Source organism: Oncorhynchus mykiss, chromosome 16 (assembly GCF_013265735.2).
Source record: "Oncorhynchus mykiss isolate Arlee chromosome 16, USDA_OmykA_1.1, whole genome shotgun sequence".
NCBI classification, from domain to species: Eukaryota; Metazoa; Chordata; class Actinopteri; order Salmoniformes; family Salmonidae; genus Oncorhynchus; species Oncorhynchus mykiss.
In genome coordinates, this window is record NC_048580.1 from 1,061,156 (window position 1) to 1,083,482 (window position 22,327).

The 22,327-nt window shown below is 41.9% G+C and overlaps 1 protein-coding gene across 6 annotated transcripts in view; it reads left to right on the top strand.

The window, feature by feature from the left end:
• The window catches only part of egln1a (egl-9 family hypoxia-inducible factor 1a), a 45,438-nt gene that overhangs the window by 19,218 nt on the left and 3,893 nt on the right, over positions 1-22,327 (top strand). For 5 of the 6 annotated variants that reach the window (XR_005036403.1, XR_005036402.1, XR_005036404.1 and 2 more), the window contains exons 2-3: positions 18,173-18,292; positions 21,534-21,670. Coding sequence is in view for 2 of the 6 variants with exons in the window: in XM_036945909.1 (XP_036801804.1) it covers positions 18,173-18,292; positions 21,534-21,670 (257 nt within the window). In the remaining 4 variants the exon portion in view is untranslated. The other variant, XM_036945910.1, reaches the window with a different exon arrangement.

The following is a 22,327-nucleotide window of genomic DNA, read 5'->3' on the forward strand; positions in this document are numbered from 1 at the left end:
TGAATATGACCTGGTCTATTAAACCACTCAGTGGATATGACCTGGTCTATTAAACCCCTCAGTGAATATGACCTGGTCTATTAAACCCCTCAGTGGATATGAATATGACCTGGTCTATTAAACCCCTCAGTGGATATGACCTGGTCTATTAAACCCCTCAGTCAATATGACCTGGTCTATTAAACCCCTCAGTGAATATGACCTGGTCTATTAAACCCCTCAGTGGATATGACCTGGTCTATTAAACCCCTCAGTGTATATGACCTGGTCTATTAAACCACTCAGTGAATATGACCTGGTCTATTAAACCACTCAGTGGATATGAATATGACCTGGTCTATTAAACCACTCAGTGGATATGACCTGGTCTATTAAACCCCTCAGTGAATATGACCTGGTCTATTAAACCACTCAGTGGATATGAATATGACCTGGTCTATTAAATCACTCAGTGGATATGACCTGGTCTATTAAACCCCTCAGTGAATATGAATATGACCTGGTCTATTAAACCCCTCAGTGGATATGACCTGGTCTATTAAACCACTCAGTGAATATGACCTGGTCTATTAAACCCCTCAGTGAATATGACCTGGTCTATTAAACCACTCAGTGGATATGAATATGACCTGGTCTATTAAACCCCTCAGTGAATATGAATATGACCTGGTCTATTAAACCCCTCAGTGGATATGACCTGGTCTATTAAACCCCTCAGTGGATATGAATATGACCTGGTCTATTAAACCACTCAGTGAATATGACCTGGTCTATTAAACCCCTCAGTGGATATGACCTGGTCTATTAAACCCCTCAGTGGATATGAATATGACCTGGTCTATTAAACCCCTCAGTGAATATGACCTGGTCTATTAAACCCCTCAGTGAATATGACCTGGTCTATTAAACCACTCAGTGGATATGAATATGACCTGGTCTATTAAACCCCTCAGTGGATATGACCTGGTCTATTAAACCACTCAGTGGATATGACCTGGTCTATTAAACCACTCAGTGGATATGACCTGGTCTATTAAACCACTCAGTGGATATGACCTGGTCTATTAAACCCCTCAGTGGATATGAATATGACCTGGTCTATTAAACCCCTCAGTGGATATGACCTGGTCTATTAAACCCCTCAGTGGATATGAATATGACCTGGTCTATTAAACCCCTCAGTGGATATGACCTGGTCTATTAAACCCCTCAGTGGATATGAATATGACCTGGTCTATTAAACCCCTCAGTGGATATGACCTGGTCTATTAAACCACTCAGTGAATATGACCTGGTCTATTAAACCCCTCAGTGGATATGAATATGACCTGGTCTATTAAACCACTCAGTGAATATGACCTGGTCTATTAAACCCCTCAGTGGATATGAATATGACCTGGTCTATTAAACCACTCAGTGGATATGAATATGACCTGGTCTATTAAACCCCTCAGTGGATATGACCTGGTCTATTAAACCACTCAGTGGATATGACCTGGTCTATTAAACCACTCAGTGGATATGACCTGGTCTATTAAACCACTCAGTGGATATGACCTGGTCTATTAAACCCCTCAGTGGATATGAATATGACCTGGTCTATTAAACCCCTCAGTGGATATGACCTGGTCTATTAAACCCCTCAGTGAATATGACCTGGTCTATTAAACCCCTCAGTGGATATGACCTGGTCTATTAAACCCCTCAGTGGATATGACCTGGTCTATTAAACCACTCAGTGGATATGACCTGGTCTATTAAACCCCTCAGTGGATATGAATATGACCTGGTCTATTAAACCCCTCAGTGAATATGACCTGGTCTATTAAACCCCTCAGTGGATATGACGGGCACAGCGCGCACCACTCCCTAGCATTCTTCTTGCCAATGTCCAGTCTCTTGACAACAAGGTTGATGAAATCCGAGCAAGGGTAGCATTCCAGAGGGACATCAGAGACTGTAACGTTCTTTGCTTCACGGAAACGTGGTATACTGGAGAGACGCAATCCGAAGCGGTGCAGCCAACAGGTTTCTCCACGCATCGCGCAGACAGGAAAAAACATCTTTCTGGTAAAAAGAGGGGCGGGGGCGTATGCCTTATGACTAACGTGACATGGTGCGATGAAAGAAACATACAGGAACTCAAATCCTTCTGTTCACCTGATTTAGAATTCCTCACAATCAAATGTAGACCGCATTATCTACCAAGAGAATTCTCTTCGATTATAATCACAGCCGTATATATCCCCCCCCAAGCAGACACATCGATGGCTCTGAACGAACTTTATTTAACTCTCTGCAAACTGGAAACAATTTATCCGGAGGCTGCATTCATTGTAGCTGGGGATTTTAACAAGGCTAATCTGAAAACAAGACTCCCCAAATTTTATCAGCATATCGATTGCGCAACCAGGGGAGGAAAGACCTTGGACCATTGTTACTCTAACTTCCGCAACGCATATAAGGCCCTGCCCCGCCCCCCTTTCGGAAAAGCTGACCACGACTCCATTTTGTTGATCCCTGCCTACAGACAGAAACTAAAACAAGAGGCTCCCACGCTGAGGTCTGTCCAACGCTGGTCCGACCAAGCTGACTCCACACTCCAAGACTGCTTCCATCACGTGGACTGGGAGATGTTTCGTATTGCGTCAGATAACAACATTGACGAATACGCTGATTCGGTGTGCGAGTTCATTAGAACGTGCGTTGAAGATGTCGTTCCCATAGCAACGATTAAAACATTCCCTAACCAGAAACCGTGGATTGATGGCAGCATTCGTGTGAAACTGAAAGCGCGAACCACTGCTTTTAATCAGGGCAAGGTGTCTGGTAACATGACCGAATACAAACAGTGCAGCTATTCCCTCCGCAAGGCTATCAAACAAGCTAAGCGCCAGTACAGAGACAAAGTAGAATCTCAATTCAACGGCTCAGACACAAGAGGCATGTGGCAGGGTCTACAGTCAATCACGGACTACAGGAAGAAACCCAGCCCAGTCACGGACCAGGATGTCTTGCTCCCAGGCAGACTAAATAACTTTTTTGCCCGCTTTGAGGACAATACAGTGCCACTGACACGGCCTGCAACGAAAACATGCGGTCTCTCCTTCACTGCAGCCGAGGTGAGTAAGACATTTAAACGTGTTAACCCTCGCAAGGCTGCAGGCCCAGATGGCATCCCCAGCCGCGCCCTCAGAGCATGCGCAGACCAGCTGGCCGGTGTGTTTACGGACATATTCAATCAATCCCTATACCAGTCTGCTGTTCCCACATGCTTCAAGAGGGCCACCATTGTTCCTGTTCCCAAGAAAGCTAAGGTAACTGAGCTAAATGACTACCGCCCCGTAGCACTCACATCCGTCATCATGAAGTGCTTTGAGAGACTAGTCAAGGACCATATCACCTCCACCCTACCTGACACCCTAGACCCACTCCAATTTGCTTACCGCCCAAATAGGTCCACAGACGATGCAATCTCAACCACACTGCACACTGCCCTAACCCATCTGGACAAGAGGAATACCTATGTGAGAATGCTGTTCATCGACTACAGCTCGGCATTCAACACCATAGTACCCTCCAAGCTCGTCATCAAGCTCGAGACCCTGGGTCTCGACCCCGCCCTGTGCAACTGGGTACTGGACTTCCTGACGGGCCGCCCCCAGGTGGTGAGGGTAGGCAACAACATCTCCTCCCCGCTGATCCTCAACACTGGGGCCCCACAAGGTTGCGTTCTGAGCCCTCTCCTGTACTCCCTGTTCACCCACGACTGCGTGGCCACGCACGCCTCCAACTCAATCATCAAGTTTGCGGACGACACAACAGTGGTAGGCTTGATTACCAACAACGATGAGACGGCCTACAGGGAGGAGGTGAGGGCCCTCGGAGTGTGGTGTCAGGAAAACAACCTCACACTCAACGTCAACAAAACTAAGGAGATGATTGTGGACTTCAGGAAACAGCAGAGGGAACACCCCCCTATCCACATCGATGGAACAGTAGTGGAGAGGGTAGCAAGTTTTAAGTTCCTCGGCATACACATCACAGACAAACTGAATTGGTCCACTCACACAGACAGCATCGTGAAGAAGGCGCAGCAGCGCCTCTTCAACCTCAGGAGGCTGAAGAAATTCGGCTTGTCACCAAAAGCACTCACAAACTTCTACAGATGCACAATCGAGAGCATCCTGGCGGGCTGTATCACCGCCTGGTATGGCAACTGCACCGCCCTCAACCGTAAGGCTCTCCAGAGGGTAGTGAGGTCTGCACAACGCATCACCGGGGGCAAACTACCTGCCCTCCAGGACACCTACACCACCCGATGTCACAGGAAGGCCATAAAGATCATCAAGGACATCAACCACCCGAGCCACTGCCTGTTCACCCCGCTATCATCCAGAAGGCGAGGTCAGTACAGGTGCATCAAAGCTGGGACCGAGAGACTGAAAAACAGCTTCTATCTCAAGGCCATCAGACTGTTAAACAGCCACCACTAACACTGAGTGGCTGCTGCCAACACACTGACACTGACTCAACTCCAGCCACTTTAATAATGGGAATTGATGGGAAATGATGTAAATATATCACTAGCCACTTTAAACAATGCTACCTTATATAAATGTTACTTACCCTACATTATTCATCTCATACGCATACGTATATACTGTACTCTATATCATCGACGGTATCCTTATGTAATACATGTATCACTAGCCACTTTATACTATACTATGCCACTTTGTTTACATACTCATCTCATTGTACATACTGTACCCGATACCATCTACTGTATCTTGCCTATGCTGCTCTGTACCATCACTCATTCATATATCCTTATGTACATATTCTTTATCCCCTTACACTGTGTACAAGACAGTAGTTTTGGAATTGTTAGTTAGATTACTTGTTATTACTGCATTGTCGGAACTAGAAGCACAAGCATTTCGCTACACTCGCATTAACATCTGCTAACCATGTGTATGTGACAAATAAAATTTGATTTGATTTGATTTGATTTGACCTGGTCTATTAAACCCCTCAGTGAATATGACCTGGTCTATTAAACCACTCAGTGAATATGACCTGGTCTATTAAACCACTCAGTGGATATGACCTGGTCTATTAAACCACTCAGTGGATATGACCTGGTCTATTAAACCCCTCAGTGGATATGAATATGACCTGGTCTATTAAACCCCTCAGTGAATATGACCTGGTCTATTAAACCCCTCAGTGGATATGACCTGGTCTATTAAACCCCTCAGTGGATATGACCTGGTCTATTAAACCCCTCAGTGAATATGACCTGGTCTATTAAACCACTCAGTGGATATGAATATGACCTGGTCTATTAAACCACTCAGTGAATATGAATATGACCTGGTCTATTAAACCCCTCAGTGGATATGACCTGGTCTATTAAACCACTCAGTGAATATGAATATGACCTGGTCTATTAAACCACTCAGTGAATATGAATATGACCTGGTCTATTAAACCCCTCAGTGAATATGAATATGACCTGGTCTATTAAACCCCTCAGTGGATATGAATATGACCTGGTCTATTAAACCACTCAGTGGATATGACCTGGTCTATTAAACCCCTCAGTGAATATGACCTGGTCTATTAAACCCCTCAGTGGATATGAATATGACCTGGTCTATTAAATCACTCAGTGGATATGACCTGGTCTATTAAACCACTCAGTGAATATGAATATGACCTGGTCTATTAAACCCCTCAGTGAATATGACCTGGTCTATTAAACCCCTCAGTGAATATGACCTGGTCTATTAAACCCCTCAGTGGATATGAATATGACCTGGTCTATTAAACCCCTCAGTGGATATGACCTGGTCTATTAAACCCCTCAGTCAATATGACCTGGTCTATTAAACCCCTCAGTGAATATGACCTGGTCTATTAAACCCCTCAGTGGATATGAATATGACCTGGTCTATTAAACCCCTCAGTGGATATGACCTGGTCTATTAAACCCCTCAGTGGATATGAATATGACCTGGTCTATTAAACCCCTCAGTGGATATGACCTGGTCTATTAAACCCCTCAGTGGATATGAATATGACCTGGTCTATTAAACCCCTCAGTGGATATGACCTGGTCTATTAAACCACTCAGTGAATATGACCTGGTCTATTAAACCCCTCAGTGGATATGAATATGACCTGGTCTATTAAACCACTCAGTGAATATGACCTGGTCTATTAAACCCCTCAGTGGATATGAATATGACCTGGTCTATTAAACCACTCAGTGAATATGAATATGACCTGGTCTATTAAACCCCTCAGTGGATATGACCTGGTCTATTAAACCACTCAGTGGATATGAATATGACCTGGTCTATTAAACCCCTCAGTGGATATGAATATGACCTGGTCTATTAAACCACTCAGTGGATATGACCTGGTCTATTAAACCCCTCAGTGAATATGACCTGGTCTATTAAACCCCTCAGTGGATATGAATATGACCTGGTCTATTAAACCCCTCAGTGGATATGACCTGGTCTATTAAACCCCTCAGTCAATATGACCTGGTCTATTAAACCCCTCAGTGAATATGACCTGGTCTATTAAACCCCTCAGTGGATATGACCTGGTCTATTAAACCCCTCAGTGTATATGACCTGGTCTATTAAACCACTCAGTGAATATGACCTGGTCTATTAAACCACTCAGTGGATATGACCTGTTCTATTAAACCCCTCAGTGAATATGACCTGGTCTATTAAACCACTCAGTGAATATGACCTGGTCTATTAAACCTCTCAGTGGATATGACCTGGTCTATTAAACCCCTCAGTGAATATGACCTGGTCTATTAAACCACTCAGTGGATATGAATATGACCTGGTCTATTAAACCACTCAGTGAATATGACCTGGTCTATTAAACCCCTCAGTGGATATGAATATGACCTGGTCTATTAAACCACTCAGTGGATATGAATATGACCTGGTCTATTAAACCCCTCAGTGGATATGACCTGGTCTATTAAACCACTCAGTGGATATGACCTGGTCTATTAAACCACTCAGTGGATATGACCTGGTCTATTAAACCACTCAGTGGATATGACCTGGTCTATTAAACCCCTCAGTGGATATGAATATGACCTGGTCTATTAAACCCCTCAGTGGATATGACCTGGTCTATTAAACCCCTCAGTGGATATGAATATGACCTGGTCTATTAAACCCCTCAGTGGATATGACCTGGTCTATTAAACCCCTCAGTGGATATGAATATGACCTGGTCTATTAAACCCCTCAGTGGATATGACCTGGTCTATTAAACCACTCAGTGAATATGACCATGTCTATTAAACCCCTCAGTGGATATGAATATGACCTGGTCTATTAAACCCCTCAGTGAATATGACCTGGTCTATTAAACCCCTCAGTGGATATGAATATGACCTGGTCTATTAAACCACTCAGTGGATATGAATATGACCTGGTCTATTAAACCCCTCAGTGGATATGACCTGGTCTATTAAACCACTCAGTGGATATGACCTGGTCTATTAAACCACTCAGTGGATATGACCTGGTCTATTAAACCACTCAGTGGATATGACCTGGTCTATTAAACCCCTCAGTGGATATGAATATGACCTGGTCTATTAAACCCCTCAGTGGATATGACCTGGTCTATTAAACCCCTCAGTGGATATGAATATGACCTGGTCTATTAAACCCCTCAGTGGATATGACCTGGTCTATTAAACCCCTCAGTGGATATGAATATGACCTGGTCTATTAAACCCCTCAGTGGATATGACCTGGTCTATTAAACCACTCAGTGGATATGAATATGACCTGGTCTATTAAACCCCTCAGTGGATATGACCTGGTCTATTAAACCCCTCAGTCAATATGACCTGGTCTATTAAACCCCTCAGTGAATATGACCTGGTCTATTAAACCACTCAGTGAATATGACCTGGTCTATTAAACCCCTCAGTGAATATGACCTGGTCTATTAAACCACTCAGTGGATATGAATATGACCTGGTCTATTAAACCCCTCAGTGAATATGACCTGGTCTATTAAACCCCTCAGTGGATATGTATATGACCTGGTCTATTAAACCACTCAGTGGATATGACCTGGTCTATTAAACCCCTCAGTGAATATGACCTGGTCTATTAAACCACTCAGTGGATATGAATATGACCTGGTCTATTAAACCACTCAGTGAATATGACCTGGTCTATTAAACCACTCAGTGGATATGAATATGACCTGGTCTATTAAACCCCTCAGTGGATATGACCTGGTCTATTAAACCACTCAGTGGATATGACCTGGTCTATTAAACCACTCAGTGGATATGACCTGGTCTATTAAACCCCTCAGTGGATATGAATATGACCTGGTCTATTAAACCCCTCAGTGGATATGACCTGGTCTATTAAACCACTCAGTGTATATGACCTGGTCTATTAAACCCCTCAGTGGATATGAATATGACCTGGTCTATTAAACCACTCAGTGAATATGACCTGGTCTATTAAACCCCTCAGTGGATATGAATATGACCTGGTCTATTAAACCACTCAGTGAATATGACCTGGTCTATTAAACCACTCAGTGAATATGACCTGGTCTATTAAACCACTCAGTGAATATGACCTGGTCTATTAAACCCCTCAGTGAATATGACCTGGTCTATTAAACCCCTCAGTGGATATGACCTGGTCTATTAAACCCCTCAGTGAATATGACCTGGTCTATTAAACCACTCAGTGAATATGACCTGGTCTATTAAACCCCTCAGTGGATATGAATATGACCTGGTCTATTAAACCCCTCAGTGGATATGAATATGACCTGGTCTATTAAACCCCTCAGTGTATATGACCTGGTCTATTAAACCCCTCAGTGGATATGAATATGACCTGGTCTATTAAACCCCTCAGTGAATATGACCTGGTCTATTAAACCCCTCAGTGAATATGACCTGGTCTATTAAACCACTCAGTGAATATGACCTGGTCTATTAAACCACTCAGTGGATATGACCTGGTCTATTAAACCCCTCAGTGAATATGACCTGGTCTATTAAACCACTCAGTGAATATGACCTGGTCTATTAAACCACTCAGTGAATATGACCTGGTCTATTAAACCACTCAGTGGATATGACCTGGTCTATTAAACCCCTCAGTGAATATGACCTGGTCTATTAAACCACTCAGTGGATATGACCTGGTCTATTAAACCCCTCAGTGAATATGACCTGGTCTATTAAACCACTCAGTGAATATGACCTGGTCTATTAAACCCCTCAGTGAATATGACCTGGTCTATTAAACCCCTCAGTGTATATGACCTGGTCTATTAAACCACTCAGTGGATATGAATATGACCTGGTCTATTAAACCCCTCAGTGAATATGACCTGGTCTATTAAACCCCTCAGTGAATATGACCTGATCTATTAAACCACTCAGTGAATATGACCTGGTCTATTAAACCACTCAGTGGATATGACCTGGTCTATTAAACCCCCTCAGTGGATATGAATATGACCTGGTCTATTAAACCCCTCAGTGGATATGAATATGACCTGGTCTATTAAACCCCTCAGTGGATATGACCTGGTCTATTAAACCACTCAGTGGATATGACCTGGTCTATTAAACCACTCAGTGAATATGAATATGACCTGGTCTATTAAACCCCTCAGTGGATATGAATATGACCTGGTCTATTAAACCCCTCAGTGAATATGAATATGACCTGGTCTATTAAACCACTCAGTGAATATGAATATGACCTGGTCTATTAAACCCCTCAGTGGATATGAATATGACCTGGTCTATTAAACCACTCAGTGGATATGACCTGGTCTATTAAACCACTCAGTGGATATGACCTGGTCTATTAAACCCCTCAGTGAATATGAATATGACCTGGTCTATTAAACCACTCAGTGGATATGACCTGGTCTATTAAACCCCTCAGTGAATATGAATATGACCTGGTCTATTAAACCACTCAGTGGATATGACCTGGTCTATTAAACCACTCAGTGAATATGACCTGGTCTATTAAACCCCTCAGTGGATATGTATATGACCTGGTCTATTAAACCCCTCAGTGGATATGACCTGGTCTATTAAACCACTCAGTGGATATGACCTGGTCTATTAAACCCCTCAGTGGATATGAATATGACCTGGTCTATTAAACCCCTCAGTGAATATGACCTGGTCTATTAAACCCCTCAGTGAATATGACCTGGTCTATTAAACCCCTCAGTGAATATGACCTGGTCTATTAAACCCCTCAGTGAATATGACCTGGTCTATTAAACCCCTCAGTGGATATGACCTGGTCTATTAAACCCCTCAGTGGATATGACCTGGTCTATTAAACCCCTCAGTGAATATGACCTGGTCTATTAAACCCCTCAGTGGATATGACCTGGTCTATTAAACCCCTCAGTGGATATGACCTGGTCTATTAAACCACTCAGTGGATATGACCTGGTCTATTAAACCCCTCAGTGGATATGACCTGGTCTATTAAACCACTCAGTGGATATGACCTGGTCTATTAAACCCCTCAGTGGATATGACCTGGTCTATTAAACCCCTCAGTGAATATGACCTGGTCTATTAAACCACTCAGTGGATATGAATATGACCTGGTCTATTAAACCACTCAGTGGATATGACCTGGTCTATTAAACCCCTCAGTGGATATGACCTGGTCTATTAAACCCCTCAGTGAATATGAATATGACCTGGTCTATTAAACCCCTCAGTGGATATGACCTGGTCTATTAAACCCCTCAGTGAATATGACCTGGTCTATTAAACCCCTCAGTGGATATGAATATGACCTGGTCTATTAAACCACTCAGTGGATATGACCTGGTCTATTAAACCCCTCAGTGAATATGAATATGACCTGGTCTATTAAACCCCTCAGTGAATATGAATATGACCTGGTCTATTAAACCACTCAGTGAATATGAATATGACCTGGTCTATTAAACCCCTCAGTGGATATGACCTGGTCTATTAAACCACTCAGTGGATATGACCTGGTCTATTAAACCCCTCAGTGGATATGAATATGACCTGGTCTATTAAACCACTCAGTGAATATGACCTGGTCTATTAAACCCCTCAGTGGATATGAATATGACCTGGTCTATTAAACCACTCAGTGGATATGACCTGGTCTATTAAACCACTCAGTGAATATGACCTGGTCTATTAAACCCCTCAGTGAATTTGACCTGGTCTATTAAACCACTCAGTGAATATGACCTGGTCTATTAAACCACTCAGTGAATATGACCTGGTCTATTAAACCACTCAGTGGATATGACCTGGTCTATTAAACCCCTCACTGAATATGACCTGGTCTATTAAACCACTCAGTGAATATGACCTGGTCTATTAAACCACTCAGTGGATATGACCTGGTCTATTAAACCCCTCAGTGAATATGACCTGGTCTATTAAACCACTCAGTGAATATGACCTGGTCTATTAAACCACTCAGTGGATATGACCTGGTCTATTAAACCACTCAGTGAATATGACCTGGTCTATTAAACCCCTCAGTGAATATGACCTGGTCTATTAAACCACTCAGTGAATATGACCTGGTCTATTAAACCACTCAGTGGATATGACCTGGTCTATTAAACCCCTCACTGAATATGACCTGGTCTATTAAACCACTCAGTGAATATGACCTGGTCTATTAAACCACTCAGTGGATATGACCTGGTCTATTAAACCACTCAGTGGATATGAATATGACCTGGTCTATTAAACCCCTCAGTGAATATGACCTGGTCTATTAAACCACTCAGTGGATATGACCTGGTCTATTAAACCACTCAGTGAATATGACCTGGTCTATTAAACCCCTCAGTGAATATGAATATGACCTGGTCTATTAAACCCCTCAGTGAATATGACCTGGTCTATTAAACCACTCAGTGGATATGACCTGGTCTATTAAACCACTCAGTGAATATGACCTGGTCTATTAAACCCCTCAGTGAATATGACCTGGTCTATTAAACCCCTCAGTGTATATGACCTGGTCTATTAAACCACTCAGTGGATATGAATATGACCTGGTCTATTAAACCACTCAGTGAATATGAATATGACCTGGTCTATTAAACCACTCAGTGGATATGACCTGGTCTATTAAACCACTCAGTGGATATGAATATGACCTGGTCTATTAAACCCCTCAGTGGATATGAATATGACCTGGTCTATTAAACCCCTCAGTGAATATGACCTGGTCTATTAAACCACTCAGTGAATATGACCTGGTCTATTAAACCACTCAGTGAATATGACCTGGTCTATTAAAACCTTTTGTGACTAGGGGGCAGTATTTTCATTTTTTGAGAAAAAAAACATTCCCGTAGTTAACGGGATATTTTGTCAGGACAAGATGCTAGAATATGCATATGATTGACAGCTTAAGTTTCCAAAACTGAAAAATATTGTCTGTGAGTATAACAGAAAAATGTTGCAGGTGAAAGCCTGAGAAAAATCCAATCCGGAAGTACTCTGTGTTGTCTGTTCACACTGCTACGCTTTATCTTGGCCACGTCGCAGTTGTAAATGAGAACTTGTTCTCAACTAGCCTACCTGGTTAAATAAAGGTGAAATGGAAAAAAGTGATGTGGACACCGAGAAACTTGAAGCTCTCGACCCAATCCACTACAGCCCCGTCGATGTGAATGGGGTCTGTTCTGTTTCCTGTAGTCCTCATCAGCTTCTTCGTCTGTTGAGGAAGAGGTTGTTAAACACATATAACTCTGACACAGAGCTACTAATCATTAGACATATAACTCTGACACAGAGCTACTAATCATTAAACACATATAACTCTGACACAGAGCTACTAATCATTAGACATATAACTCTGAGACAGAGCTACTAACCATTAGACATATAACTCTGAGACAGAGCTACTAATCATTAGACATATAACTCTGAGACAGAGCTACTAATCATTAGACATATAACTCTGAGACAGAGCTACTAATCATTAGACATTTAACTCTGACACAGAGCTACTAATCATTAAACACATTTAACTCTGACACAGAGCTACTAATCATTAGACATATAACTCTGAGACAGAGCTACTAACCATTAGACATATAACTCTGAGACAGAGCTACTAATCATTAAACACATATAACTCTGACACAGAGCTACTAATCATTAGACATATAACTCTGACACAGAGCTACTAATCATTAAACACATTTAACTCTGACACAGAGCTACTAATCATTAGACATATAACTCTGACACAGAGCTACTAATCATTAGACATATAACTCTGACACAGAGCTACTAATCATTAGACATTTAACTCTGACACAGAGCTACTAATCATTAGACATTTAACTCTGAGACAGAGCTACTAATCATTAGACATTTAACTCTGACACAGAGCTACTAACCATTAAACACATTTAACTCTGAGACAGAGCTACTAATCATTAGACATTTAACTCTGACACAGAGCTACTAATCATTAGACATTTAACTCTGACACAGAGCTACTAATCATTAGACATTTAACTCTGAGACAGAGCTACTAATCATTAGACATTTAACTCTGAGACAGAGCTACTAATCATTAAACACATATAACTCTGACACAGAGCTACTAATCATTAGACATATAACTCTGAGACAGAGCTACTAACCATTAGACATATAACTCTGAGACAGAGCTACTAATCATTAAACACATATAACTCTGACACAGAGCTACTAATCATTAAACACATATAACTCTGACACAGAGCTACTAACCATTAGACATATAACTCTGAGACAGAGCTACTAACCATTAGACATATAACTCTGAGACAGAGCTACTAATCATTAGACATATAACTCTGACACAGAGCTACTAATCATTAGACATTTAACTCTGACACAGAGCTACTAATCATTAAACACATATAACTCTGACACAGAGCTACTAATCATTAGACATATAACTCTGAGACAGAGCTACTAACCATTAGACATATAACTCTGAGACAGAGCTACTAATCATTAGACATATAACTCTGACACAGAGCTACTAATCATTAGACATATAACTCTGACACAGAGCTACTAATCATTAGACATATAACTCTGACACAGAGCTACTAATCATTAGACATATAACTCTGACACAGAGCTACTAATCATTAGACATTTAACTCTGACACAGAGCTACTAATCATTAAACACATATAACTCTGACACAGAGCTACTAATCATTAGACATATAACTCTGAGACAGAGCTACTAACCATTAGACATATAACTCTGAGACAGAGCTACTAATCATTAGACATATAACTCTGACACAGAGCTACTAATCATTAGACATATAACTCTGACACAGAGCTACTAATCATTAGACATATAACTCTGACACAGAGCTACTAATCATTAGACATTTAACTCTGAGACAGAGCTACTAATCATTAGACATTTAACTCTGACACAGAGCTACTAATCATTAGACATTTAACTCTGAGACAGAGCTACTAATCATTAGACATTTAACTCTGACACAGAGCTACTAATCATTAGACATTTAACTCTGAGACAGAGCTACTAATCATTAGACATTTAACTCTGACACAGAGCTACTAACCATTAAACACATTTAACTCTGAGACAGAGCTACTAATCATTAGACATTTAACTCTTGAGACAGAGCATCTAACCTTTAAAAGTATGTGGACACATGCTCGTCGGACATCTCATTCTAAAATCATGGGTGTTAATATGGAGTTGGTCCCCCCTTTGCTGCTATAACAGCCTCCACTCTTCTGGGAAGACTTTCCACTAGATGTTGGAACATTGCTGCTATAACAGCCTCCACTCTTCTGGGAAGACTTTCCACTAGATGTAGGAACATTGCTACTATAACAGCCTCCACTCTTCAGGGAAGGCTTTCCACTAGATGTTGGAACATTGCTGCTATAACAGCCTCCACTCTTCTGGGAAGGCTTTCCACTAGATGTAGGAACATTGCTGCTATAACAGCCTCCACTCTTCTGGGAAGGCTTTCCACTAGATGTTGGAACATTGCTGCTATAACAGCCTCCACTCTTATAGGAAGGCTTTCCACTAGATGTAGGAACATTGCTGCTATAACAGCCTCCACTCTTCTGGGAATGCTTTCCACTAGATGTTGGAACATTGCTGCTATAACAGCCTCCACTCTTCTGGGAAGGCTTTCCACTAGATGTAGGAACATTGCTGCTATAACAGCCTCCACTCTTCTGGGAAGGCTTTCCACTAGATGTTGGAACATTGCTGCTATAACAGCCTCCAGTCTTCTGGGAAGGCTTTCCACTAGATGTAGGAACATTGCTGTGGGGACTTGCTTCCATTCAGTCACAAGAGCATCAGTGAGGCCGGGTACTGATGTTGAGCGATTGGGCCTGGCTCGTAGTCAGCGTTCCAATTCATACTTAAGGTGTTTGATGGGGCTTAGGTCACTCTCAGCAGGCCAGTCAAGTTCTTCCACACCGATCTCGACAAACCTTTTCTGTAAGGCCCTCGCTTTTGTGCACGGGGGCGATGTCATGCTGAAGGAGGCCTAGCCCGAACCATTAAAAACAGACCCAGACCATTATTCCTCCTCCACCAAACTTTACAGTTGGCACTATGCATTTCGGATAGGTAGTTCTCCTGGCATCCGCCAATCCCATATTTGTCTATGGAGATTACATGGCTCTGTGCTCGATATTATACACCTGTCAGCAACGGCTGTGGCTGATGTAGTGTGGCTCCACTCGTGTGAAGGGGTCTTCACATACTGCTGTAGATATAGTGTATCTTTAGTACAACATTGGTTACGTTTAGAGAGCAACTGCAGTGTGTTTCAAAACAAACGCGATATTGTAGGATTTGGATGTGACTTCACCCATAAATCTTGGAGGTTTGCATGAAATTGTATATGCACCTAGTTTAACCCAGAAGAAGCCACGTGCACAACGCAGACAGAGGAGCTCAGGATGTTCCTGGAACAGAGACTTGTTCAGTCGTCATGAAGCACCTCGCCTGTCTGCGTGTTAGTCCATGTTCCTCTATCCGGTTACACCAACATCATAGAAACAGTATTATTACCATGGCATTATAGCAGACTAGCCTCCCTGGGCTCGTAACACACCGAGACTAATCATGTCAAATCTTTCTTTTCCGTATATGTAAAGCGATTCCATCTGTTGATGTAGCCTAGGACATTTCACAAGGCTCATATCTTGTGTAAAAATACTGGTTTAAGTGTTTAAAAGAAGGTTAAAACATCATATTTATGCATACATGTCTCAAAGTTAGCATTTACGGACCAGGCAGGTGATTCCCCTTTAATCAGGGACTCATTTAGACCTGGGACACCAGGTAGGTGATTCTCCTTTAATCAGGGACTCATTTAGACCTGGGACACCAGGTAGGTGATTCCCCTTTAATCAGGGACTCATTTAGACCTGGGACACCAGGTAGGTGATTCCCCTTTAATCAGGGACTCATTTAGACCTGGGACACCAGGTAGGTGATTCCCCTTTAATCAGGGACTCATTTAGACCTGGGACACCAGGTAGGTGATTCCCCTTTAATCAGGGACTCATTTAGACCTGGGACACCAGGTAGGTGATTCCCCTTTAATCAAGGGACTCATTTAGACCTGGGACACCAGGTAGGTGATTCCCCTTTAATCAGGGACTCATTTAGACCTGGGACACCAGGCAGGTGATTCCCCTTTAATCAGGGACTCATTTAGACCTGGGACACCAGGCAGGTGATTCCCCTTTAATCAGGGACTCATTTAGACCTGGGACACCAGGCAGGTGATTCCCCTTTAATCAGGGACTCATTTAGACCTGGGACACCAGGTAGGTGCAATGAATTACCAGGTAGAACAGAAGAGCAGCAGGCTCTGGACCCCTGGTCTAGATGATCCTATCTGCCATCAGGGCTGTGTATGTAAATATATTTAAATGTGTATCATCAAGCCCACATGATCAGACTGAGCATGGCCAAAGGAGGCTCAGGGAAAATAAATGATACAACATATATTTGGAGTTATTTTCACACAGTGAGCTTTTAAATCTACAATCTAAAGACTGCATGGGGGCATGTACTAGAAAAACATATTTGTGCATCAATAGGTTCATTTAGGGTGTGGTGTCTGGCTTGTCTACTATTCAGGCTTCCTGTTAGGGTGTGGTGTCTACCTGTCAGGGTGTGGTGTCTACCTGTCAGGGTGTGGTGTCTACCTGTCAGGGTGTGGTGTCTACCTGTCAGGGTGTGGTGTCTGGCTTGTCTACTATTCAGGCTTCCTGTCAGGGGGTGGTGTCTACCTGTCAGGGGGTGGTGTCTACCTGTCAGGGTGTGGTGTCTGGCTTGTCTACTATTCAGGCTTCCTGTTAGGGTGTGGTGTCTACCTGTCAGGGTGTGGTGTCTACCTGTCAGGGTGTGGTGTCTACCTGTCAGGGGATGGTGTCTACCTGTCAGGGTGTGGTGTCTGGCTTGTCTACTATTCAGGCTTCCTGTCAGGGGGTGGTGTCTACCTGTCAGGGGGTGGTGTCTACCTGTCAGGGTGTGGTGTCTGGCTTGTCTACTATTCAGGCTTCCTGTTAGGGTGTGGTGTCTACCTGTCAGGGTGTGGTGTCTACCTGTCAGGGGATGGTGTCTACCTGTCAGGGTGTGGTGTCTGGCTTGTCTACTATTCAGGCTTCCTGTCAGGGGGTGGTGTCTACCTGTCAGGGGGTGGTGTCTACCTGTCAGGGGGTGGTGTCTACCTGTCAGGGGGTGGTGTCTACCTGTCAGGGGGTGGTGTCTACCTATAATTATGCAATTCTAAGGTTCTGCAACTTCCGTTGACATTTTTTTTAAAACATTCCAAATTATTTTTATTTGAATGTCTATTTTAGACTGTAACATCAATAACGGAGGGTGTAACATTCATAGCGGGAGTGTGTGTGGGTCACCTTCCTAGGTCTAATCGTGAGGGACAGTTAATGTTGGCATGAGTAATGGTATCACGTTCTTAAGAGTGTCAGGACTAATCATCTCCTTCCAAGGCAATCATCATAATGTTTCTGTTCTGTTGTCTAGGCGATGGTGGCGTGTTACCCAGGCAACGGGACCGGATACGTACGCCATGTGGACAATCCGAACGGAGACGGGCGATGTGTCACCTGTATATACTACCTAAATAAAGACTGGGACACCAAGGTATATTACTGTCTCCAGTTATACTGAAATGAACCCTCTAGCACAGAGACTGAGATACCAAGGTATTAAGTATTACTGTCTACCGTTATACTGAAATGAACCCTCTAGCACAGAGACTGAGATACCAAGGTATTAGGTATTACTGTCTACCGTTATACTGAAATGAACCCTCTAGCACAGAGACTGAGATACCAAGGTATTAAGTATTACTGTCTACCGTTATACTGAAATGAACCCTCTAGCACAGAGACTGAGATACCAAGGTATATTACTGTCTCCAGTTATACTGAAATGAACCCTCTAGCACAGAGACTGAGATACCAAGGTATTAAGTATTACTGTCTACCGTTATACTGAAATGAACCCTCTAGCACAGAGACTGAGATACCAAGGTATTAGGTATTACTGTCTACCGTTATACTGAAATGAACCCTCTAGCACAGAGACTGAGATACCAAGGTATTAAGTATTACTGTCTACCGTTATACTGAAATGAACCCTCTAGCACAGAGACTGAGATACCAAGGTATATTACTGTCTCCAGTTATACTGCAATGAACCCTCTAGCACAGAGACTGAGATACCAAGGTATTAAATATTACTGTCTCCAGTTATACTGAAATGAACCCTCTAGCACAGAGACTGAGATACCAAGGTATTAAGTATTACTGTCTACCGTTATACTGAAATGAACCCTCTAGCACAGAGACTGAGATACCAAGGTATTAAATATTACTGTCTCCAGTTATACTGAAATGAACCCTCTAGCACAGAGACTGAGATACCAAGGTATTAAGTATTACTGTCTACCGTTATACTGAAATGAACCCTCTAGCACAGAGACTGAGATACCAAGGTATTAAATATTACTGTCTCCAGTTATACTGAAATGAACCCTCTAGCACAGAGACTGAGATACCAAGGTATTAAATATTACTGTCTCCAGTTATACTGAAATGAACCCTCTAGCACAGAGACTGAGATACCAAGGTATTAAATATTACTGTCTCCAGTTATACTGAAATGAACCCTCTAGCACAGAGACTGAGATACCAAGGTATTAAATATTACTGTCTACCGTTATACTGAAATGAACCCTCTAGCACAGAGACTGAGATACCAAGGTATTAAATATTACTGTCTACCATTATACTGAAATGAACCCTCTAGCACAGAGACTGAGATACCAAGGTATTAAATATTACTGTCTACCATTATACTGAAATGAACCCTCTAGCACAGAGACTGAGATACCAAGGTATTAAATATTACTGTCTCCATTTATACTGAAATGAACCCTCTAGCACAGAGACTGGGACACCAAGGTATATTACTGTCTACAGTTATACTGAAATGAACCCTCTAGCACAGAGACTGAGATACCAAGGTATTAAATATTACTGTCTACCATTATACTGAAATTAACCCTCTAGCACAGAGACTGAGATACCAAGGTATTAAATATTACTGTCTACCATTATACTGAAATGAACCCTCTAGCACAGAGACTGAGATACCAAGGTATTAAATATTACTGTCTACCATTATACTGAAATGAACCCTCTAGCACAGAGACTGAGATACCAAGGTATTAAATATTACTGTCTACAGTTATACTGAAATGAACCCTCTAGCACAGAGACTGAGATACCAAGGTATTAAATATTACTGTCTACCATTATACTGAAATGAACCCTCTAGCACAGAGACTGAGATACCAAGGTATTAAATATTACTGTCTCCATTTATACTGAAATGAACCCTCTAGCACAGAGACTGAGATACCAAGGTATTAAATATTACTGTCTACAGTTATACTGAAATGAACCCTCTAGCACAGAGACTGAGATACCAAGGTATTAAATATCCAAACTAACTCTTTTCCTGTTAGATTATTCTTCTGATTGCTCAGCAGGAAAGACCGTTCCCACACCGCTTCCTATCCACAGCTCTCCTCCCTAAGTCCTCCTCCACCTGAGTGTCCCAAATGGCACCCTATTCCCTAGACTGTCACTTCCTGGTCAACAGTAGTTCATTCTTAAGGGACTAGGGAGCCATTTGGAACACAGACCCAGAAGGTGGAACGGTCTTTTTCTTCTCTTTTCTAGTTCCATGTTTGTAACTGATTCAGCCGTAGGTCCTTTAAATGGCCTTCTCATCCTTTCAAACAGTTTGTTGCTCTTAGTGCTGCTATGATCTGTCTGTTGACCTTGTAGTCAAACCCATTTCTTTCTATAGCAGAGTACTAAATACATGTGTCATCTGTCATTCTATTGTTGTGGTCTGTTCTCACATCTGTTCTGTTCCAGGAACATGGGGGTGTTCTGATTGATTATTTGATTGATATGTTCTGTTCCAGGAACATGGGGGTGTTCTGATTGATTATTTGATTGATATGTTCTGTTCCAGGAACATGGGGGTGTTCTGATTGATTATTTGATTGATTGATATGTTCTGTTCCAGGAACATGGGGGTGTTCTGATTGATTATTTGATTGATTGATATGTTCTGTTCCAGGAACATGGGGGTGTTCTGATTGATTATTTGATTGATATGTTCTGTTCCAGGAACATGGGGGTGTTCTGATTGATTATTTGATTGATATGTTCTGTTCCAGGAACATGGGGGTGTTCTGATTGATTATTTGATTGATTGATATGTTCTGTTCCAGGAACATGGGGGTGTTCTGATTGATTATTTGATTGATTGATATGTTCTGTTCCAGGAACATGGGGGTGTTCTGATTGATTATTTGATTGATATGTTCTGTTCCAGGAACATGGGGGTGTTCTGATTGATTATTTGATTGATATGTTCTGTTCCAGGAACATGGGGGTGTTCTGATTGATTATTTGATTGATATGTTCTGTTCCAGGAACATGGGGGTGTTCTGATTGATTATTTGATTGATTGATATGTTCTGTTCCAGGAACATGGGGGTGTTCTGATTGATTATTTGATTGATTGATATGTTCTGTTCCAGGAACATGGGGGTGTTCTGATTGATTATTTGATTGATATGTTCTGTTCCAGGAACATGGGGGTGTTCTGATTGATTATTTGATTGATATGTTCTGTTCCAGGAACATGGGGGTGTTCTGATTGATTATTTGATTGATTGATATGTTCTGTTCCAGGAACATGGGGGTGTTCTGATTGATTATTTGATTGATATGTTCTGTTCCAGGAACATGGGGGTGTTCTGATTGATTATTTGATTGATTGATATGTTCTGTTCCAGGAACATGGGGGTGTTCTGCGTATCTTCCCAGAGGGTAAAGCTCAGTTCGCCGACATCGAGCCTAAGTTTGACCGGTTGCTGTTTTTCTGGTCAGACAGACGGAACCCACACGAGGTCCAGCCCGCCCACGCTATCAGGTTAGTACCTTACCTGGTCAAGTTAAACTGACTAAAATAACAACCTGGTCAAGTTAAACTGACTCATCTTATAACACACCTTATAACTCATCTTATAACACACCTTTATAACACATCTTATAACACACCTTTATAACTCATCTTATAACACACCTTTAACTCATCTTATAACACACCTTTATAACACATCTTATAACACACCTTTATAACTCATCTTATAACACACCTTTATAACACATCTTATAACACACCTTTATAACACATCTTATAACACACCTTTATAACTCATCTTATAACACACCTTTATCTCATCTTATAACACACCTTTAACTCATCTTATAACACACCTTTATAACACATCTTTATCTCATCTTATAACACACCTTTATAACTCATCTTATAACACACCTTTATAACACATCTTATAACACACCTTTAACTCATCTTATAACACACCTTTAACTCATCTTATAACACACCTTTATAACACATCTTATAACACACCTTTATAACACATCTTATAACACACCTTTATAACACATCTTATAACACACCTTTATAACACATCTTATAACACACCTTTATAACTCATCTTATAACACACCTTTATAACACATCTTATAGCACACCTTTATAACACATCTTATAGCACACCTT